General features: G+C 42.8%; 1 protein-coding gene across 2 annotated transcripts in view; it reads left to right on the forward strand.

The window, feature by feature from the left end:
• Window positions 1–16,400, forward strand: part of IFT25 (intraflagellar transport 25) — a 28,615-nt gene extending 12,215 nt beyond the window's left edge. Inside the window, exons 3-6 of one of the 2 annotated variants that reach the window (XM_073593487.1) lie at window positions 446–514; window positions 1,495–1,673; window positions 2,921–2,964; window positions 16,148–16,216. In XM_073593487.1, the coding sequence (XP_073449588.1) occupies window positions 446–514; window positions 1,495–1,670 (245 nt within the window). In that variant the 3' untranslated portion in view covers window positions 1,671–1,673; window positions 2,921–2,964; window positions 16,148–16,216. Of the gene's footprint in view, window positions 1–445; window positions 515–1,494; window positions 1,674–2,920; window positions 2,965–16,147 lie in introns of both variants that reach the window. The other variant, XM_073593489.1, reaches the window with a different exon arrangement.
• Window positions 16,401–22,090: the final 5,690 nt, after the last annotated feature.

Consider the following 22,090-nt stretch of genomic DNA (forward strand, 5'->3'; position numbering starts at 1 on the left):
GGCGAGTGGCCAAAATCAACGCCTGAACATTTTTTACCTGAGTGCAAGGGATGCATTAAGGTACAAAGTGCTTAGGCTTTAGAACCACTTTAGATAAGGGATATGTGTTTGTGTGAGCAAAGGCTGCAATTGCTGATCTTCTATTTAATACAACTAGCTCTCTCCCTGACCCTGAACAAATATGCAGGAATAAGTCAGGGCTTCTGATCTACATACTTGTGCTGGGTCAAAGACTGGGGATGTACTGAAGCTATTAAATTATCAGGCAACTGACTTTTAGAAAGAGCAGCTAAAGCACCCTCCACATTTGCCTGAGCATGGTTTCTAAGTATTAATGGACTGTACTGTAGTGTTACCACAAGATGGCACTACAGTCTTGGGCTCTCAGTGCTCAGCTTCCTTTATTGATATTTAAAGTGTTTTTTTTTTTATCCTCCTTGTACAGTAAGAAGTTTACGTATTGAAACGAGCACTTCCAAGGAACCAACAAATTTTGAGCACTGTGTGGAAAGAGGTGAGCGTGTTATTGTGAGCAATGCTTTTGTACCTCTTTTGAATTAGATTAAAGCAAAACTACAGGAAACCTTTTTTTTTGGAAACATTACTTTGTAAATAAAGTACCTCTGATTAAGAGTATTCTATGATCAGCATTGAAATAATGGGCAGCACACCAAAGATGTTCATTTCCAGCTAAGGTTTATTGCTTGGGGGTGTGCTGTCATTGAAGCAAATCTTAGCTGGAGTTTAACATCTTCGGTGTGTGGCCTCTTGTTTGGACACCAGGGTCTTGGCACCTGGATGATTTCAGAGAATCAAAGAGGATACAGGCTGGCCTGTGAGCAGAGAAAGGGTTATTCTATATGCCCAGATTGCTGCAGGTTACTGTACAAATTTAGGTTTTATTCATCCCAGATACTACACACAGTGCTCTTCTTCCTGAGCTGTGACTGTAGTAAAGGATACTGTTGATCACTTTCCCCCTTCCTCTCTTTTCGTCCATTCACCTGATATACTTTTTATCTGAATGGACAAGAGGAGATCTTGCTGTTTTACCTGCCCCTCCTCTCCCCTTGTCTATAGACAGAACAGCTTACATTATTTGAATCAATTAGAAGACTTTTTGTGAATACACAATTGAGAGGAAAGGGATAATAAACTTGCAGTGTCAGTGCCAGAAGAAGAGCGCTGTGTTTAGTATCCAGGATGAATGAAACTAAGATTCGTATAGTAACCAGCAACGATTCAGGCATAGGATAGTCTTAATTAGAGGTAACGTTTTCACATTGTGATGTTTCTTAAAGTCCAACTCCAGAAAAAAACAAAATTTAAATAGTGGATTGTGCATCAATTACCTTACTCCTCAGTTGTGATTCCAAACACCTCTTCCTAAGCCATCCTGTAGTGTACTTGACCAAAGTCACAGTTTCCTCTATGAGGCAAGCTTATTTCCTGCCCTGGGGACCAGACATTTGTCCCTGCTCATTATCTTCTTAGGGACCAGTCCCGTCACTGCCTCTGGAGCCTATGAGAGAGGACCCGGCCACTGGAGGTGTTGCTTCCACCATAAGAGGCGCCCAAATCACGCAGGCAGTGATGTGGATACCCGAAGAAGGACCCCAGGAAGTAAATATAAGAGGAGAGAGGGATTGTCATGTGTCTGTGGCTTCTGATAGGTAAAATATGTATTTGAATAGTGTTTTTTTTTTTTTTTTCATACTAGCGGTTAGCTAAGGAGAGGTGGGAGGGGTTGCTAATATCTTGAAGTTAGGCTTTAAAGGGATTGTAAACTGCTGAACGTTTTTTTTTTTCTTACCTGCAAGGTAATGTCATAATGTGATAGAACATTATGTGAAACTTTCCTGAAAACAAAGCATTCCAGCGATGCAATGTCATCGCTGGAGGCCGCTTCCGTCTTCACCCATGCTTCCAGGTTCACGGACTTCGGCTCTGTGACTGGCCGGAGCTGCCATGGCGTCAATCCTGCGTATGAGCGCGGGCACCACCGTTTACGGCACAGGGCTCTGAAGGAACGGCACGGGTGGCCGTTCCTTCAGAGCGCATGCAATGTCACTGGCTGCATGTACAGTAAATATCCCCTAAACAGTGCACGTTTAGGAGATATTTATAGGCTTACCTATAGGTAAAATTTTAGTGATAGAAGCTTCTTCTTTAAAGAGTAACTCCACTTTTGTTGAGGAAAAAAAAAATATTCCCTTTTGGGTAATCTATGTACATTGCAGGTATTTTAACAAACTTTGTTGCAGATTCCTATCTATATAAGAAATAGCTGTTTGTCAGTATCCATGTGCAGAATAAATGTGAATGGGAGTGACTTTAAAATTATCATTCAGCTGCTACACTTGCAGGGTACTTATGAGAAAAGTGGCAGGGTCTGCATCCCTTTAGACATGATTAACCCTTTGGCAGTATATCACCAAAACTGAAATTTATGTTGGAGGGAACACCCAAAATCTGACTTGTATCTTAGTACAGACTTCTGGGAAAATCAGTGAGCCACTCACGCAATGACTGAATGACACAGTGACAATGGCAGGAAATGGCAATGGCAGGAAATTACATTTCCGAGAGGTGTTTCGTACACCATCTGTGTACAGAACACCTCCAGGTAGCCATATTGCATTGCATTCTACAGAAAATGACAACGCTGCAGATTAAAAAAGGAAAGGTAATTTTTAATAATGTTATATTACAATATGACTTGTGTAGAAATTGTATATGATATATATTACACTTTAAATATTTAATAAGCTGCTTATTATTGTATTGATATAATTAGTTTGTTTCTAGGTCTCAGAAGTATGGGCTTTTCAGCAATTTTCTTGTCATGTGTGTTTTATCTATACTGATGTATTGTTACAGCATTGTGACTGAAATGGATTTTCTCTCCACTTGGTTGCAGAGTTTGAACATGTTGAAGGACAGTTCCACAATGAAGAAATTACTGTAAGTGTGAAACCACTCAAACTTTCAATGAACCTTTTTACCATCTTAAACATTTAGAGTGCATGTAAACCTCAGATTTGAAATATGAAGAAAGCATATCCCTCTATAGTGTGTCAGTTAAGAGCACTTAGTGTCATCTCTGTCTGCTGCTTCGTTCCTCTGCTATGAGCATGAATCACTTCTGGCAAGTTTTCATGACACCAAGAGAAAAATGGTGACAGGGGAGGGATCTCCAGCTGACTGACAGCCTCAGCTCCTCAGCTCTATTCCTGTGTGCTGTGTGGGGGATGTGTCCCTTCCCTCCAATCATTTCTCAGAGTTCTCCTCACTGAGCTCTGCAGAATGTTCAGCTCTCTGCCCCCTTTTTTTGAACTCTCAGACAAGCTTTACAAATTCTGCACTTTGAATGGATGTACTGACGAGAAGGCTGCAGATAAACAGGTACAACTTATGTAGAAGGATTTGTTTCATCTCACCTGAGGACAATCACTTTACTAGGTATAGGGTAGGGTTTACAACCACTTTAAGGCTGCAGTTGCACCTGAGCAGAGCAATTTTCAGTCACTTTTGATAGTTTTGGATTCACCTTTTTGAAAAACCATTTACATATATATTCATGCTTTAGGCATTTTTGTTTTTAACCAATGGAAAAGCAGTAGGGGGGAGGAGACCAGTCCTTACAGGCTAACAAAAAGCCTAAAATGTGACTGAAAAAAAAACACAGAAAAATGCTTAATTTGCACATTTATGGATCAATAAATATATTGTGCTCCGCTATAAATGCTAGTGTATACAAAATAACAAATTCAAAATGTAAATAATAAACTCATATACATAAACAAATGTTTCAATGTAGTGCTTTCTTAAAACAAATGCATCCAAAATATTATATATATACTCCCATTTCCATACTATTCCAGTGCATAATTAATAAATCAAAAAGTGCAAACAAAGTGCAGTCAATGCAAATAATAATAATAACATAACACGGACAGTTCACCATTCACAAAAAGTGCTTCTTATCCACTTAGCTTCCTTGTGCTTGTATAGTAAAAATTGTGTCACCACTAAAAGTGCTCCCCCCTCCTGGAATATTCTCATCTGTTGAAATGTGTCCTATGGTGCTTTGAAAAAGTATTCATACCCCTTGACATTTTCCAAATTTTTTTCATGTTACAACCAAAAACGTAAATGTATTTAATTGGGATTCTATGTGATAGACCCAACACAAAGTGGCACATGATTGTGAAGTGGAAAGAAAATAAATGTTTTTCAACATTTTTTACAAATAAATATCTGAAAAGTGTGGAGTGCATTTGTATTTAGCCCCCCTGAGTGACTACTTTGTAGAACCACCTTTCACTGAAATTACAGCTGCAAGTCTTTTTGGGGATGTCTCTACCAGCTTTGCACAACAAGAGAGTGACATTTCTGCTCCTCTTCCTCTCTCTGTTGGGGTACCCCAAGGGCTCTGTCCTTGGGCCCCTCCTATTCTCACTCTATACCTCTTCCCTGGGCCAGTTGATAATCTTCCATGGCTTCCAGTACCACCTCTATGCCGATGACACCCAGATTTATTTCAAACTTACTGAAAGACATATCTGTATGGATGTCACACCTCTTTCTCAAACTCAGTCTTTCTAAAACTGAGCTTGTAATATTTCCTCCTTCCTGGTCCCCCCCCATGACTTTACCATTAAGATCAACAGCACAACCATTGGTCCCTCTACACATGCCAGGGTCCTGGGTGTAATCCTTGACTCTGACCTCTCCTTCAGCCCCCACATCCAATCACTGGCTTAATACTGCCGCCTTAACCTCCGCAACATCTCCAGAATTCGACCCTTCCTGACTAATGACACCACAAAGCAACTTATTCACTCCTTGATTATTTCCTGCCTTGACTACTGCAACTCTCTCCTTTAATGGCCTACCCTTACGCAGGCTATCCCCCCTTTAGTCTATTGTGAATGTGGCTGCTAGACTAATACACCTCACTAATCGATCCGTGACTGCTGCCCCTCTCTGCCAATCCCTTCACTGGCTTCCCCTACCCCACCGTATAAAATTCAAAATGCTAACTACAACATACAAGGCCATCCACAACATCGCCCGCAGCTACATTACCAACTTCATCTGCAGATATCACCCAAATTTTCCTCCCAGGACCTCCTGCTCTCTAGCTCCCTTGTTACCTCCTCTCTAGCTCCCTTGTTACCTCCTCTCATGCTCCCCTTCAGGACTTCTCCAGAGCCTCTCCCATCCTCTGGAATTCCCTGCCCCGGTATATCCGATCAGCCCCTAACCTGTCCACCCTTAGGAGATCCCTGAAAACTCACTTATTCAGGGAAGCCTATCCCACACCCACCTAACAACTGTCCCCGAGCCACCCCCATCAAATCATTCCCTGCATCTATTACCTTTTGTACCACCACCCCCTCCCTTTAGTATGTAAGCTCTACGAGCAGGGCCCCCCTGTCCCTTCCGTATTGAACTGTACTGTAATTGTGCTGTCCCCCCTCTACATTGTAAAGCGCTGTGTAAACTGTTGGCGCTATATAAATCGTAAATAATAATCATTTCTGCCCGTTCTTCTTTGCAAAATAGCTCAAGTTCTGTCAGATTGGATGGAGAGCGTCTGTGAACAGCAATTTTCAAGTCTTGCCAAAGATTCTCAATTGCATTGAGCTCTGGACTTTGACTGGGCCATTCTAACACATGAATATGCTTTGATCTAAACCATTCCGTTGTAGCTCTGGCTGTATGTTTAGGGTCATTGTCTTGCTGGAAGGTGAACCTCCGCCCCAGTCTCAAGTCTTTTGCAGACTCTTAACAGGTTTTCTACTAAGATTGCCCTGTATTTGGCTCCATCCATCTTCTCATCAACTCTGACCAGCTTCCCTGTCCCTGCTGAAGAAAAGCATCCCCACAACATGATGCTGTCACCACCATGTTTCACGGTGGGGATGGTGTGTTCAGGGTGATGTGAAGTGTTAGTTTTTCGCCACACATAGCGTTTTGCTTTTAGGCCAAAAAGTTAAATTTTGGTCTCATCTGATCAGAGCACCTTCTTCTACATGTTTGCTGTGTCCCCCACATGGCTTCTCACAAACAGCAAATGGGACTTCTTATGGCTTTCTTCTTGCCACTCTTCCATAAAGGCCAGATTTGTGGAGTGCACGGCTAATAGTTTTCCTGTGGACAGATTCTCCCCCCCTGAGCTGTGGATCTCTGCAGCTCCTCCAGAGTTAGCATGGGCCTCTTGGCTACTTCTCTGATTAATGCTCTCCTTGCCCGGCCTGTCAGATTAGGTGGACGGCCATGTCTTGGTAGGTTTGCAGTTGTGCCATACTCTTTCCATTTTTGGATGATGGATTGAAAAGTGCTCCGTGAGATGTTCAGAGCTTGGGATATTTTTTTTATAACCTAAAATTCTCCATAACTTTATCCCTGACCCTTTCCAGTGACGTAACCGGGTGACGCTGCAGGGAAACAATAGGGATGTCCCCATGTGTCGGAGGGGGCGGGGTCACCCGGGGACATCACTGTGTGGCCCCGCCCTCAGTTATAAAAGAACTGACACCTGAGAGGACGGTCATTACGGCGGGTGCTTCCCACAGAGGCGGATCGGTGGTGGCGTGCAGTTTTTTTTTTTTTTTTCTTTTTCGGTCCATCGGCGGAGCAAAAGAAGAAGAAGAAAACTTTGTGGGACATTTTTATTTTTTAATAAGGGACTTGTCCCAAGCCATGTCATGTCATTTTTACTATTTTCACACTTTTTTTGTGAAATGGTAGGGGTACATTTATACCCCGTTACCATTTCACACAGGGGGGGAGGCCGGGATCTGAGATCCCCTTGTTAAAGGGGGCTTCCAGATTCCGATAAGCCCCTTGCCCGCAGACCCCCACAACCACCGGGCAAGGGTTGTGGTGATGAGGCCCTTATCCCCATCTACAAAGGGACCAGGTGCTTTGGGGGGCTACCTCAAAGCACCCTCCCCATGTTGAGGGAATGTGGCCTGGTACGGTTCAGGAGGGGGGGCGCTCTCTCATCCACCTCTCTTTTCCTGCATCTTGCCAGGTTGCGTGCTCGGATAAGGGTCTGGCATGGATTTTGAGGGGGACCCCCACGCCATTTTTTTTTTTTTTTTTTTTTTTTTTAATTTTGGTTCGGGGATCCCCTTAATATTCATACCAGACCCAAAGGGCCTGGTAATGGACTGTGGGGGAATCCCATGCTGTTTTTTTAATGACTTTTATGTGTATTGCCGGGACCAACAATTCATTATAGCCGCGAGTACTTTTAAATGACTTTTTTTTTCCTTTAGAAATGTCATTTTGTGCAGGGACTGTTGTAAACACGGGAAACATGCGCCACTTTACAGGCATACCATAGGAACCCCTAGGTACGTAATTTAAAGGAATATTTCACTTTTATTGTTTCACTTTAAGCATTATTAAAATCACTGCTCCCGAAAAAACGTCTGTTTTTAAAACTTTTTTCTGCATTGATACCTGTCCCCTGGGGCAGGACCCAAGTCCCCAAACACTTTTTATGACAATAACTTGCATATAAGCGTTTAAAATTAGCACATTTGATTATTCATATTCGTGTCCCATAGACTTTAACGGTGTTCGCGTGTTTGAACAAATTTTTTGCCTGTTCACATGTTCTGCTGCGAACCGAACCAGGGGAAGTATTCGGCTCATCCCTACTCCTAATCCTGGTTTCAGTTTGTTCCTATAGAATTGTCTTCACTGACTTTAGGACTGAGCTCCACCCCCCAGACTTAAGGTGATTGTAAACCCTTACATATACCCAGTGAAGTGACTGGCCTCAGTTAATACATCTTTGTTTAGGAGATTAAACAAATCCTCATACATAAGTTGTATGTGTTTATCTGCAGTCTTCTTTTCCTTATACCCGTTTTAAAGTGGTGGATTTATAAAGCTTTTTGAGAGTTCAGAAAAAAGGGGGTGGATAGCTGAAATTACACTCTACAGAGCTCAGTGAGGAGAGGTCTGAGAGCTGATTGGAGGGACGGGACACCCCCCTTCACACAGAACACAGGAACAGAGCTGAGGCTGTCAATCAGCTGGAGGTCTCTCACCTGTCACCATTTTTCTCTTGGTGTTAGGAAAACTTGTCAGAAATGATTCATGCTGATAGCAGAGGAATGAAGCAGTAGACAGAAATTACACTTAGTTCTCTTAATTGAGACAAGTACACACTATAGAGTAATAGGCTTTGTTCATATGTCATGCTGATTTTTACAACCACTTTAAGCTTTACACATCCCTGATTATTATTATATTATTATACAGGTTTTATATAGCACCAACAGTTTGCGCATCGCTTAACAAAATAGAGGCAGACATTACAGTTACATTACAATTTTGTACAAGAGGAATCAGAGGACCCTGCTCATTAGAGCTTACAATTTAAAAGGGAGGGTCAATTGATACAAAAGGTAATAGCTGTGGGGGATGAGCTGATAGAGGAAGTAAAACAGAGTTAGTTAGAAGCAGGATAAACTTCTTTAAAGAGAAGGGTTTTCAGGGATCTTCTAAAGATGGATAGATTAGGGGACAGTCGGACAGATTGGGGTAGGGAGTTCCAAAGGATGGGAGAAGCTCTGGAGAAATCCTGAAGGCGAGCATGGGAGGAGGTGACAGGGGAGCTAGAGAGCAGGAGGTCTTGGGAGGACCGAAGAGAGCGGCTTGGTTGGTATTTTGGGACAAGGTTAGTGATGGATCTGGGGACAGAGTTATGGATGGCTTTGTAAATTATTGTTAGTACTTTGAATTTTATTTGTTGGGTGAGTGGAAGCCAATGGAGGGATTGTCAGGGAGGGGTGGAGGACACTGAATGGTTGGTAAGGTGGATGAGTCTTGCAGCGGCATTCATTATGGACTTAAGGAGGGATAGTCTATGTAAAGGTGATCCAATGAGGATGGAGTTGCAGTAGTCGCGGAGAGAGATAACCAGGGAGTGAGTTAGAAGCTTGGTGGTAACATTAGTTAAAAAGGGGCGTATTCTGGAAATGCTGCGGAGGCTAAGATGCCATGATTTGGACAGGGATTGTATGTGGGCCTGAAAGGACAGTTCAGCATCTAAGGTTACCCCTAGCACCCTGGCATGTGGGGACAGACTGATAGTTGTGCCATTGATCTTAACAGAGAAGTCAGGGGAAGGGGCACGTGGGGGAGAAAATATTAAGAGCTCAGTTTTAGATAGATTCAGTTTGTGGAAGTGGTGTGACATCCAGACTGATATGTTTGTTAGTAAATCAGTGATGCACAAGGAGGTTGATGGGGTGAGCTGAGAGGCAGAGAGATAGATTTGGATGTCATCAGCATATAAATGGTAGTGGAAGCCATGGGAGGCTATCAGCTGACCCAGGGATGACGTGTAGATCGAGAATAGTAGAGGTCCAAGGACAGAACCTTGGGGGACCCCAACAGTACGAGGAGTTGGAGAGGATGAGAGCACCTCAATGCTCAACATCAATAATGTCATTAGACAAGGGAACAAATGGTGGGGGTGGGGTTTAGTTTCAGGGGCAGGACTGCACTTGCTAACTGGATATGAAAATACAAAGTATGCACTGATCAGCCATAACTTTATGACCACTAAATAAGTGAATAACACTGATTATCTCATTACATTGGCATCTGAAGGTTGGTGAGATATATTAACCACTTAAGCCCCGGACCATTTGGCTGGCCAAAGACCAGAGCACTTTTTGCGATTCGGCACTGCGTTGCTTTAACTGACAATTGCGCAGTCCTGCGACGTGGCTCCCAAACAAAATTGACGTCCTTTTTTTCCCACAAATAGAGCTTTCTTTTGGTGGTATTTGATCACCTCTGCGGTTTTTATTTTTTGTGATATAAATAAAAAAAGAGCGACAATTTTGAAAAAAACGCATTATTTTTTACTTTTTGCTATAATAAATATCCCCCAAAAATATATAAAAAAAACATTTTTTTTTCCTCAGTTTAGGCCAATACGTATTCTTGTACATATTTTTGGTAAAAAAATTGCAATAAGTGTTTATTGATTGGTTTGCGCAAAAGTTATAGAGTCTACAAAATAGGGGATAGTTTTATGGCATTTTTATTAATTTTTTTTTTTTACTAGCAATGGTGGCGATCAGCAATTTTTATTGTGACTGCGACATTATAGCGGACAGATTAGACACTTTTGGCGCTATTTTGGGACCATTCAAATTTATACAGCAATCAGTGCGATTAAAAATGCATTGATTACTGTGTAAATGTGACTGGCAGTGAAGGGGTTAACCAGGAGGGGGCGCTGCAAGTGTGTCCTAGGGAGTGATTCTAACTGTGGGGGGGAGGGGCTACGCGTGACACGACACTGATCACCGCTCCCGATTACAGGTAGCTGTGATCAGTGTCACTAGGCAGAACAGGGAAATGCTTGTTTACATCTGCATTTCCCTGTTCTTCCTCTCCGAGACGATCGCGGATATCGAGTCCGCAGGACCCGCAATCACGCTCATGGCAGGGTCGCGCGCGCGCGCCACCAGCGGCGCGCACGTGACCACATGGAGGCAAATTTAAAGGGACGTACCTGTACACCCATTTGCCTGTCCGTGCCATTCTGCCAACGTATATGTACATGCAGCGGTCAGCAAGTGGTTAAGGCAGCAAGTAAACATGTCTCTGAAGTTGATTTGTTGGATGCAGAAAATTTGGGCTTCACAGTTTGCTGTGTATGGGGCTGTGTAACCACAGGCTAGTCAGGGTGCCCATACTGACCCGTGTGCACAGCCAAAAGTGCCTACAATGGGCATGTGAACATCAGAACTGGACCACGGAGCAATGGAAAAATCAGGATGCAGTAGGGGAAGAAGACAAGCCAGTGAAGCCAGTGTGATGCTTTGGGCAATGTTCTGCTGGAATACCTTGTGTCCAGCCTTTCATGTGGATGTTACTTGACATGAACCACCTACATAACCATTGTTGCTGACCAAGTACTCCCGTTCATGGAAACAGAATTTCCTGATGGCAGTGTCCTCTTTCAGCAGAATGATGTGCCCTGCTACACTGCAAAAATGGTCCAAGAGCGGTTTGAGGAACACTGAGTTCTCTAAATATCAATCTAAATAAGCATCTGTGGGATGTGCTGCAAACATAGGCCCAATTCATGGAGGCCCCACCTCCCAACTTACAAGACATAAAGAATAGTAGTGCCACATATAGGGGTTGATTTACTAAAACTGGAGAGTGCAAAATCTGGTGCAGCTCTGCACAGAAACCAATCAGCTTCCAGGTTTTATTGTTTAAGCTTAATTGAACAAACTGGAGTTAGTAGCTGATTTTCTACCATGTATAGCTAAACCAGATTCTGAGTGCTCCAGTTTTAGTAAATTTCTTCCACAGGATCTGCTACTGCCAGCCTGGTGGCAGATACAACACCATACCTTCAGAGGTCTAGTGGCGTCCATGTCTCGATGGGTCAGAGCTACTTTTGTGGCAATAGAGAGACCTTCTCTATATTAGGTGGGTAGTCCTAAAGTTATGGGTGATTACATAACTGAACTAAAGAGTGTTCGTTATATTTGCCTGGAGTTTTGTATGAATTTACATTCTATATACAAACCTTGTTTAGCTAAGGGCATTCTTTTTAGCCCTTTTAGGATAAAAGAAGTTGACTGACCGGATCACAATGGTGTTTTCTAGATAAAAAGTCAACTGTTTGTGGCAAAACAAGTCTTGTCACATTATTATTATTATTATTATTATTATTATTATACAGGATTTATGTAGCGCCAACAGTTTACGCAGCGCTTTACAATATAAAAGGGAGACAATACAGTTATAATACAATAAAATACAAGAGGATTAAGAGGACCCTGCTCAGAAGAGCTTACAATCTAATAGGGTGCGGCAGGTGGTACAAAAGGTTGTAGCTGTGGGGAATGAGCTGATGGAAGTGGTAGGAGATTAGTTGGAGACGTGATAGGCTTTCCTGAAGAGATGAGTTTTCAGGGATCGCCTGAAGGTAGCAAGAGTAGGGGATAGCCGGACAGGTGGAGGTAGCGAGTTCCAGAGGATGGGAGAGGCTCTGGAGAAATACTGGAGACGAGCATGGGAGGAGGAGACAAGGGAGCTTGAGAGTAGGAGGTCTTGAGAAGAGCGGAGAGGACGATTTGGGTGATATTTGGAGACAAGATTGGCGATGTAGCTCGGGGCAGAGTTGTGAATGGCTTTGTTTGTTGTGGTTAGTATTTTGAATTTAATTCGCTGAGTGATTTTGAGACAGTGTAGGGATTGGAGGAGAGGGTTGGCAGACACTGGTTGGTAAGGTGGATAAGTCTGGCAGCAGCATTCATGATAGACTGAAGACGGGATAGCCTATGGAGAGGCAGGCCAATGAGAAGGGAGTTGCAATAGTCAAGGCGAGAGATAACAAGGGAGTGAATGAGGAGCTTGGTGGTTTCATTTGTTAAAAAGGGGCGAATTTTAAAGATGTTACGGAGGTGAATTCTACAAACTTTTGACAACGATTGGACTTGAGGCTGAAATGACAAGTCAGAGTCTAGGATTACACCTAGTACCCTGGCATGAGGGGAGGGACTTATGGTTGCATTGTTGATTTTGATGAAAAAGTCAGGGAGGGGAGGGGGACACGGGCAGAGGAGGGGAATATTATTAGCTCAGTTTTTGGGAGATTTAGTTTAAGGAAGTGGTGTAACATCAATGTTAATATGTCAGTTAGTAATGCGAGTGAGGTGAGGAGTAGACAGATAGATTTGGGTGTCATCGGCGTTTAAGTGGTATTGGAAGCCATGGGTAGTTATAAAGTGACCAAGGAAGCAGGTGTAGCTAGAGAAGAGAAAGGGTTCAAGAACAGAGCCTTGGGGTACTCCCACAGAAAGGGGCAATTGAGAGGAGGAGACAGAGTTATAGGTAACACTGAAGTAATGCTGTGATAGATAGGCAGAGAACCAGGACAGAGCAGAATCTTGGAGGCCAAGGTAATGTAGTTTGAGAAGGAGCGGGTGGTCAACAGTATGAAAGGCCTGCAGAGAGGTCAAGTAGTAGGAGTATGGAGTACTGGCTGTTGGTTTTAGCAGTTAGTAAATCGTTAGTGAGTTTTAGTAAGGCAGTTTCCGTGGAGTGCTGCCAGCGAAAGCCAGACTGTAAGGGGTCAAGAAGGTTATTTTCACTGAGGTAAGAGCTAAGACAGTTGTAGACTAAGCGTTCTAGAAGTTTAGAGGTGAATGGGAGCAATGAGATGGGTCTTACGTTCAGGTTGGTGGGGTCCAGTGAGGACTTTTTAAGTATGGGAGTGATCTGCACAAGTTTTAGAGGGGAGGAGAAGGTGCCACTAGAGAAGGAGATATTGAAGATGTGAGCGAGGGAGCATAGGATAAAGGAAGAGGGTGACCGTAGTAGTGAGGGAACAGGATCCAAGGGACAATTGATTAGATGAGCATCTGGGAGAAGTTTTGTAACCTCTTCAGTAGTAGCCAGTTCAAAAGGGGAAAGTGTTGAATGTGCTGTTAGGCAAGGTATGTTGGGTGGGGAAGATGTACACACAGTGGAGGTGTCCTCACAAATTGCATCAATCTTGTCTTTGAAGTGATTGGCAATCTCTTGGGCAGTGAGTGAGTTAGTGGGTAGAGGGACTGGGGGACAAAGCAGAGAGTTAAAGGTTGAGAAGAGCTGACAGTGACTGGATGACAAGGTATTAATAAGAGAGACAAAGTAGGCTTTTTTGGCAGCAATTGTATTTTAGAAGGGCAGATTTATATAGGGTGAAGTCTTGCAGGCATTTGGTTTTACGCCACAGTCGTTTTAAGAGCACGGCAATGTCTCTTGAGATTTCTAGTGTTGTCAGCTTGCCAGGGTTGTAACGGTCTGGGCCTAATTCTGCATGTGGTTAGAGGAGCAAGTGCATCTAGTGATGATGAGAGTGAACTGTTGTAGACAGAGGTGGTCAGGACAGGACAGGGGAGAAATTATGTCATATAGGTGGTCAGTAGCAGAATAGAGAAGAGCAGGGTTAAAGTGGTGAAGGTTCCTACAAGTAATTGTTTGCTGCTTGGAGGGATGGGTGGTTGGAGGCAAGGATACAGTGAAACTGATGAGGTTGTGATCAGAGAGAGGAAAGGGGGTGTTGGTGAGGTTGCCAGCATTGCACGGATGGGAGAAGGTCAAGGGTATTACCATTGGAGTGAGTGGAAGTATGTGTCCATTGGGTTAGGTCCAAAGATGAGGTTAAGTTGAGAAGTTGAGTTGTAGTTGGGCTGTTAACATTGACAGGAATGTTGAAGTCACCAAGAATGATAGTGGGTATTTCAGAGGAGAAAAAGTAGGGTAGCCAGGCTGCAAAGTCATCAAGAAAACACGATGCCGGTCCAGGAGGCCCGATAAATTGCTACAATCTTCAGAGAAATAGGAGAAAACAGACAAATGCAGTGCATCTCGAAGGAAGAGAGTCAGGGATAGGAAGGACTTGGAAGGTGCTTTGTGGGGATAGAAGGAATCCAACTCCACCTCCTTTCTGTCCGTTGGGTCTGGGGGAGTGAGTCCAATGGAGACCACCATGGGAGAGGGCAGCAGGAGAGGCTGAGTCAAAATTTTGAAGCCAGGTTTCGGTTATGGCGAGTATGTTAAAGCCATGAGAGATGAAGAGGTCATGTGCAGATGTTAGGTTGTTACAGATGGAGCGGGCGTTCCAAAGGGCGCAAGAGAATTGGTGTGCTGCTTTGAGGAAGCAGGGGGATAGAAACTAAATTGAGTGGATTGCGGTGGTTGTCAGAGGAGTAGGGGTATTGGATATGTGGCTTGCAGTTGGAAAATGATGGACCAGGAGTAGGAGAAATGTCACCTGAGACTAGGAGAAGGAGGAGGGTGAGCAAGGCAAGATGGGAGTGGGATGTGCATGAGCGCACATGTCTAATGGCCCTGGAGTTTATGTCAGCATGTGGGTGCAGCAAATGCAGGAGATGATGGGTGCAGTAGTAGGGAGAGGGTAGGAGTGAGGGTGATATGTGCATGCTGCAGGGTAGAGAGGAGGGGTAGAGTAAGGATAATTTGAGCATAGAAGACACCGATAAGAGAAGGAGCATTTTAGTGGATAGAGAGTGGTAATGTGACTTCATATACAGGTATAATAAATGTCAAATGCTGGTTTGCTTGTCGTCTTTCAGAGTGAAGCAGAGTTCTTGTTGTATCTTCATCCTGCTTTCGTTAAATTGCGGCAGTGAAGCTGTGCATCACTCGTGACCGAGCCACTCAGGAAAGAGCCATGTTGTCTGTGCCACCCCATAGGCTGCTTTAAATATATAGGGAGAGTAAGCAGGCATGCATTTCTCAATTGGTCATTATAGGGTCTGATTTGAGACACCTGAATATGGGAGAGGAGATGGCCAATACCAGACCAGCTACAGACACAGACTAGGGTCCTAAAGCTAATTTGCAGCTTCTTCTAATGCTTTCAGTTTAGCTGATCCTGTGATTTATCTGGTCTGCTGATCTTTCAATACTGTGTGGAAATATGTAACTGGATAACCTTTTGCTGGCACAGATTTAGACTGTGAGGATGCATAAGTCAGTAATGGCATATTTCTGTTTTCAAAAGGTCCACTGTGGAGGATATCTAAACCCAAGAACAAAAACTTAATGTATTGTATAACCACCTACCAGTCCTTGGTGGCTGCATTCTTTTAATCTTTCAGACCAAACACATTTTTAGCAAGTACAGAAAATACCTGTTGATCTTGCCAGAAATGCATTGTCCTTGTCCCTTCCTGTAAACCAAACTGCAAGCAAAAAATGTTACCTATCTTCTGTAAACTACTAAACCCCCACCCACCATGTAAAGAAGTCAAACAAAGGCAGACATGTTTGAGGTTCAGCTAGTGACAACTTTGGCTCCTTCCATGGACACCGTTGAGGTGTGAGCGTAGCCACCCAGGGGCAGGAAATGTATTATTCCTGGCATTACCAGGTGAAAAGAAAGTAAAAAAGAAAACATATGCAGCCATCACATCTAAGGACTGGCAAGCGACCATACATTTACTTTTGTTTTTGTATTTAGATTCACTGTAAGTTATTGCACATACATATATATATCTTCACCGCATACAAAGCTGTATTTGCTATGTATAAAAAAGTAACTTTTTTTATTTATTTTATTCCCCAGTTTCCTGGAGTGCAAGCGATCCATTTGCGCTTTGTGATCTTATCCGGGTTTGATCATTTTGTAGCTGTGCGCAGCGTGTCAGCAGAAAGTGTCATATAAATTTCAGCTTTATGTAACATACCATAAGGGTCCCTCAATAACAATGCATACAGGAAGACCGAAAAAGTGGAATCACTACATCATATTACTATTTATAATTGATTAAATTTGTTTATTGTATTTTTATAAATAAATAAAAAAATATTGTGTATGAGCATGCCGTGTATTTAATCACTTCAGCCCCAGAAGGATTTGCCCACTTAAGGACCAAGCCTCTTTCTGAGATTTGTTGTTTACAAGTTAAAAACAGTTTTTTTTGCTAGAAAGTTACTCAGAACCCCCAAACATTATACATTTTTTTTTCTAACACCCTAGAGAATAAAATGGCGGTCGTTGCAATACTTTCTGTCACACCGTATTTGCGCAGCGGTCTTACAAGCGCACTTTTTTTTAAAAAAAATAGACTTTTTCGAATTAAAAAGTAAGACAACAGTAAAATTAGCCCAATTTTTTTTTATATTGTGAAAGATAATGTTATGCCGAGTAAATTGATACCCAACATGTCACGCTTCAAAATTGCGCCCGTTCGTGGAATGGCGAAAAAACTTTTACCCTAAAAATCTCCATAGGCGACGTTTAAAAAAATCTACAGGTTGCATGTGTTGAGTTACAGAGGAGGTCTAGGGCTAGAATTATTGTTCTTGCTCTACCGATCGCGGCGATACCTCATATGTGTGGTTTGAACACCGTTTTCATATGCGGGCGCTACTCACGTATGTGTTCGCTTCTGCACGTGAGCTCGTTGGGACGAGGCGCGTTTAAAAATTTTTTTTTTCTTATTTTTTTTACCTTTTTATTTTTTATTTTTACACTGTTTTTTAAAAAAAAAAAAATGTCACTTTTATTCTTATTACAAGGAATGTAAACATCCCTTGTAATAGAAAAAAGCATGACAAAACCTCTTAAATATGAGATCTGGGGTCAAGAAGACCTCAGATCTCATATTTACACTAAAATGCAATTAAAAAAAAAAAAAAAAAAATTGTCATTTAAAAAAATCATTTAAAAAAAATGGCCCTTTAAGAGCTGTGGGCGAAAGTGACATTTTGCCGTCGCTTCCGCCCAGCAATTGTATGGAGACGGGTGGGGGCCATCTTCCCCTCACTCGTTTCCATACCTGACAGGAGACAAGATGCGATCGCCTCAGCCGCTGCAGACGGATCCGGTAGGCGGAGGGCACCAGATCGCGGCGGGGGGCCCTCTGCCGCTGCTGATAAAAATGATCTTGCGGCGAATCCGCCACAGAGACCACTTTTATCTTGTAGCGGACCGCCTGCTGAAGAAGAGGATACCAGGGTTATCCTCCTTGAAGGAGGATATAGCTATCCTTCAAACAGCTGGCGTAAAACTGTGGCGGGCGGTCCGTAAGTGGTTAATGACCAGGCCATCTTTTGCGATATGGCACTGCATCGCTTTAACTGATAATTGGGCGGTCCTGCGATGTTGTACCCTAACAAAATGGACATCCTTTTTTTTTTTCCACAAATAGAGCTGTCTTTTGGTGGTATTTGATCACCTCTGCAGTTTTTATTTTTTGCGCTATAAATAAACAAAGAGGGCCAATTTTGAAAAAATATATTTTTTTTTTACTTTTTGCTATAATACATATCCAAAATAAATAAACAAATAAAAAAACACATTTATTTATCAGTTTAGGCCAACATATATTCTTCTACATATTTGTGGTAAAAAAAAAATCTCAATAGGCGTATATTGATTGGTTTGCGCAAAAGTTATCTCGTCTACAAACTATGGGAGAGATTTAAGGACATTTATTTTCTTTATTGTTTTTACTAGTAATGGCGGGACTGCGACATCCACCAACCTGCCGCAGTATATCTACGTGAGCTGGTCGGCAAGTGGTTAGGTTGACCACTTCAGCCCCGAAAGGTTTTACCCCCTTCCTGACCAGAGCACGAGCATGTTTTACAATTTGGCACTGTGCTGCTTTAACTGGTAATTGCGCAGTCACATGTGATGCCGTACATAAACAAAATTTGCGTCTTATTTTCCCCCCACAAATAGAGCTTTCTTTTGGTGCTATTTGATCAACTCTGTGGTTTTTATTTTTTGTGCTATAAACAAAAAAAGAGACAATTTTGTAAAAAAAAACAATATTTTTTACTTTTTGCTATAATAAATATCCCCCAAAAATGTTTTTACAAAACAAATTTCTTCATCAGTTTTTAGGCCAATATATATTTTTTTACATATTTTTGGTAAAAAAATAATCGCAATAAGCATATATTGATTGGTTTGCGCAAAAGTTATAGCGTCTACAAACTATGGGAAAGATTTATGGCATTTTTTTTTTTTTACACTAGTAATGGCGGTGATCTGTGATTTTAAGCGGTATTGCGACATTGCAACGGACAGATCGGACACTTTTGACACATTTTTGGGACCATTGACATTTATACAGTGATAGAGCGATCAGTGCTATAAAAATACACTGATTACTGTCTAAATGTCACTGGCAGAGAAGGGTTTAACACTAGGGGGCGATCAAGGGTTTAAATGTGTGTTCCCTCAGTGTGTTCTAACTATGTAGGGAGAGGACTGAGTAGGAGAGGAAACATATCGCTGTTCCTTCTTACACGTCTCCCCTCCTCTGACAGAACAGGGATTTGTGTGTTTACACACACAAATCCTCGTGCTGGCGCTCGTGCACGCGATCGCCAGCCACGCGCATTGGGTCCCCTGCCGTGCGGTGGAGCGCATCCTCTGGCGGATCTTAAAGGAAACCCCGTACGGGTACGGGGTTTCGCGCAGGGGTGCCATTCTGCCCCCGTAAATTGACGTGAGCCGGTCGGGAACCGGTTAAAGAACACTTATCACTGGCTACATCTAAACTGACCACGTAATATAACATCAGTTCCACTTCATAAAAACAGCAATCCTGTGCAATATCCCAATAGCTTGTACATGCATATGATCTGTCAGGTGCTAAAGGGGTGTGACCACAAGTTGGCACTAAAAATGCTGGATTAACCCTTTGCACACTGCTATACACCATTTGTTATGTTCCGTCTTGGAGAGCCTGACAAGTAGAGGGAGACCTCTCGTACAGCCCCGGCTCAAGGACCAGTGGAGTTGCAACAGTGGCCGTGAGAGCACGGTGAGGCAAGAGCGCCTCCAAAGTCCTCCGTTGGTAACGGTAGTGGCAGCTGATGAGTAGCAGGACCAGACTGGATTGCTGAGCAGCAGAAGGTAGCAGGAACAGCGGATGCAGGTAAGCTGTAGATGCAGGACGGTAGTACTAGAGCTACACATGCTGGAAGCAGAAAGACTGGAGCAGAGTCAGACAAGCCAGGTCATACATGGAGGATCAGTCTATTATAACCACTTAACCCCCCTGGCGGTAATCCCGAGTGTGCCTCGGGGTGGATTTTCAGTACCAAAAGCGGTAACCCCAAGCCAGGATCCAGGTACATGTTACTTACCTTGTCCCCAGGATCCTGCAATGTCTCCCCGCTGTGAGTGAGCCGTCCTCCGCTCGATCTATCACGCACGGGGACGGAGAACGGCGCCAAATTCAAAAAGTAAAACACACAATACATATACAGTACACTGTAATCTTACAGATTACATTACTGTATCAATTTATTTCACATCCATTTTGTCCCTAGTGGTTTGTCCAATGCCCTGCATGCAGTTTTATATTATAAATACTATTCTTTCTGCCTGGAAACTGGAGATTGTTCATAGCAACCAAAACCGTCCCTTTACATCAAAAGTGGTTTTAGACCAGCTAGAAAACAGCGATAATAAATTAGAATTAATAAATTAGAATCACTTGCAGGATTGAGCGATAGTGATTTGTGGGGAAATTCATCATCAAACACTGAAAGTAATGACAGCGACAATCTTGCAACTGAGCAAATTTCAGTGTTTTTGATTTGATTACATTATTGACATTTTTTTATTATTATTATATTATTATTTGTTATAATTATTTATAGTTATTTAATATATTATAATTTATGATTTCGTGTTTCAAACTTTATCATACCCGGGATGTCTACTAGACTCTTGTTTGGACAGATTTAAGTAAGTTATTCCTAACTCACTTCCATGCAAAATAATTGTACCCCTTTCAGCAGGGGGGTTAAGGACCAGCTTAGTTTTGAGATTTTGGTGTTTACATGTTAAAAAACAGGTTTTTTTTGCTAGAAAATTACTTACAACCCCCAAACATTATATATATTTTTTTCTAACACCCTAGAGAATAAAATGGCGGTCATTGCAATACTTTGTTTCACACCGTATTTGCGCAGCGGTCTTACAAGTGCACTTTTTTTGGAAAAAATTCACTTTTTTGAATAAAAACATAAGACAACAGTAAAGTTACCCCAATTTTTTTTCATATTGTGAAAGATAATGTTATGCCGAGTAAATTGATACCCAACATGTCACACTTCAAAATTGTAATGCTCATGGAATGGCGTCAAACTTTTACCCTTAAAAATCTTCATAGGTGACGTTTAAAAAATTCTACAGGTTGCATGTTTTGAGTTACAGAGGAGGCCTAGGGCTAGAATTATTGTTCCTGCTCTAACGATTGCGGCGATACCTCACATGTGTGGTTTGACCACCATTGTCATATGCGGGCGCCACTCACGTATGCGTTCGCTTCTGCGCGCAAGCTCGTCGAGACGGGGCGTTTTAAATTTTTTGTTGTTGTTAATTTTACTTGATTTTATTTATTTTTATACTGTTTTTTTTTTTAAATTTGGGTCACTTTTATTCCTATTACAAGGAATGTAAACATCCCTTGTAATAGAAAAAAGCATGACAGGTCCTCTTAAATATGAGATCTGGGGTCAAAAAGTCCTCAGATCTCATATTTGGACTTAAATGTAATAAAAAAAAAATAAATAAATAAAATTGTCATTTGAAAAAATGACAACAGAAAAATGTGCCTTTAAGACGTATGGGCGGAAGAGACTTTTTGAGGTAGTTTCCGCTCCCTGCTATGGTATGGAGACGGGTGGGGGCCATCTTCCCCTCGCTCGTCTCCATACCCAGCAAGGAGACAGACGCGATCGCCTCCGCCGCTAGCGGACGGCTCCTGTAAGCGGCAGAGGGCACCGGATCGCGCCGGAAGGGGGGCCCTCTCCCGCCACCGATAAAAGTGATCTTGCGGCGAGTCTGCCGCAGAGACCACTTTTATCTTGTAGCCAACCACCGGCCAAACGGGGATACCGGGGTTATTGCAGCTAGCTGCTGCCATAACAACGATATCCGTCCCCAAAGTAGGGACGTACATCGGCGCGCGGTGGTCGGCAAGTGGATAAACAGCAGACAAAGAATGGTCAGGTCTGGAGGCAGCAGCGTGGTCAGAAAGCCGGGTCAAATACTGGATCAGATACAGGCACAGGATCAGAACACAGGGTAAAGCTGAAGATCAGACAGCAGCTGCACTTGTGCAGCTGCTGTCTTCATATAGGCCATTTGGCGGCAGCATTAATGGCTAACGTGTGCGCGTATTTTCACGCATGCGCATATGCGTTCGGCTGCTAGCTCTAATGTACCTGCGCATAGGCTTTAGCCTATGCCCGGCAAGACGGGGCTCCTGCTAATGCACGTCTGCACATGCCATGTCCCTGACACCCTTTTTAGCAAACTTTGCAATAAAAACAGGGATATTTAGTTCACACATATTGCAATGCATGTTAAAGCTGGCCAACTTTGTCAAAGTAATCCCTCTTTAGCCAGTCCTACTCTGCTCTGCCACTACAAATTCCACTGTGTAAAGTTTGCTAGAATTTTTAGTGTTGTACATGGGGCGGAAACATATCGCAATGGAAAAGGAATCGCAATCTAGGATGGAAAAGGACCTGG

The sequence above is a fragment of the Aquarana catesbeiana genome, linkage group LG07 (assembly GCF_042186555.1).
Source record: "Aquarana catesbeiana isolate 2022-GZ linkage group LG07, ASM4218655v1, whole genome shotgun sequence".
In the NCBI taxonomy this organism is placed as follows: Eukaryota; Metazoa; Chordata; class Amphibia; order Anura; family Ranidae; genus Aquarana; species Aquarana catesbeiana.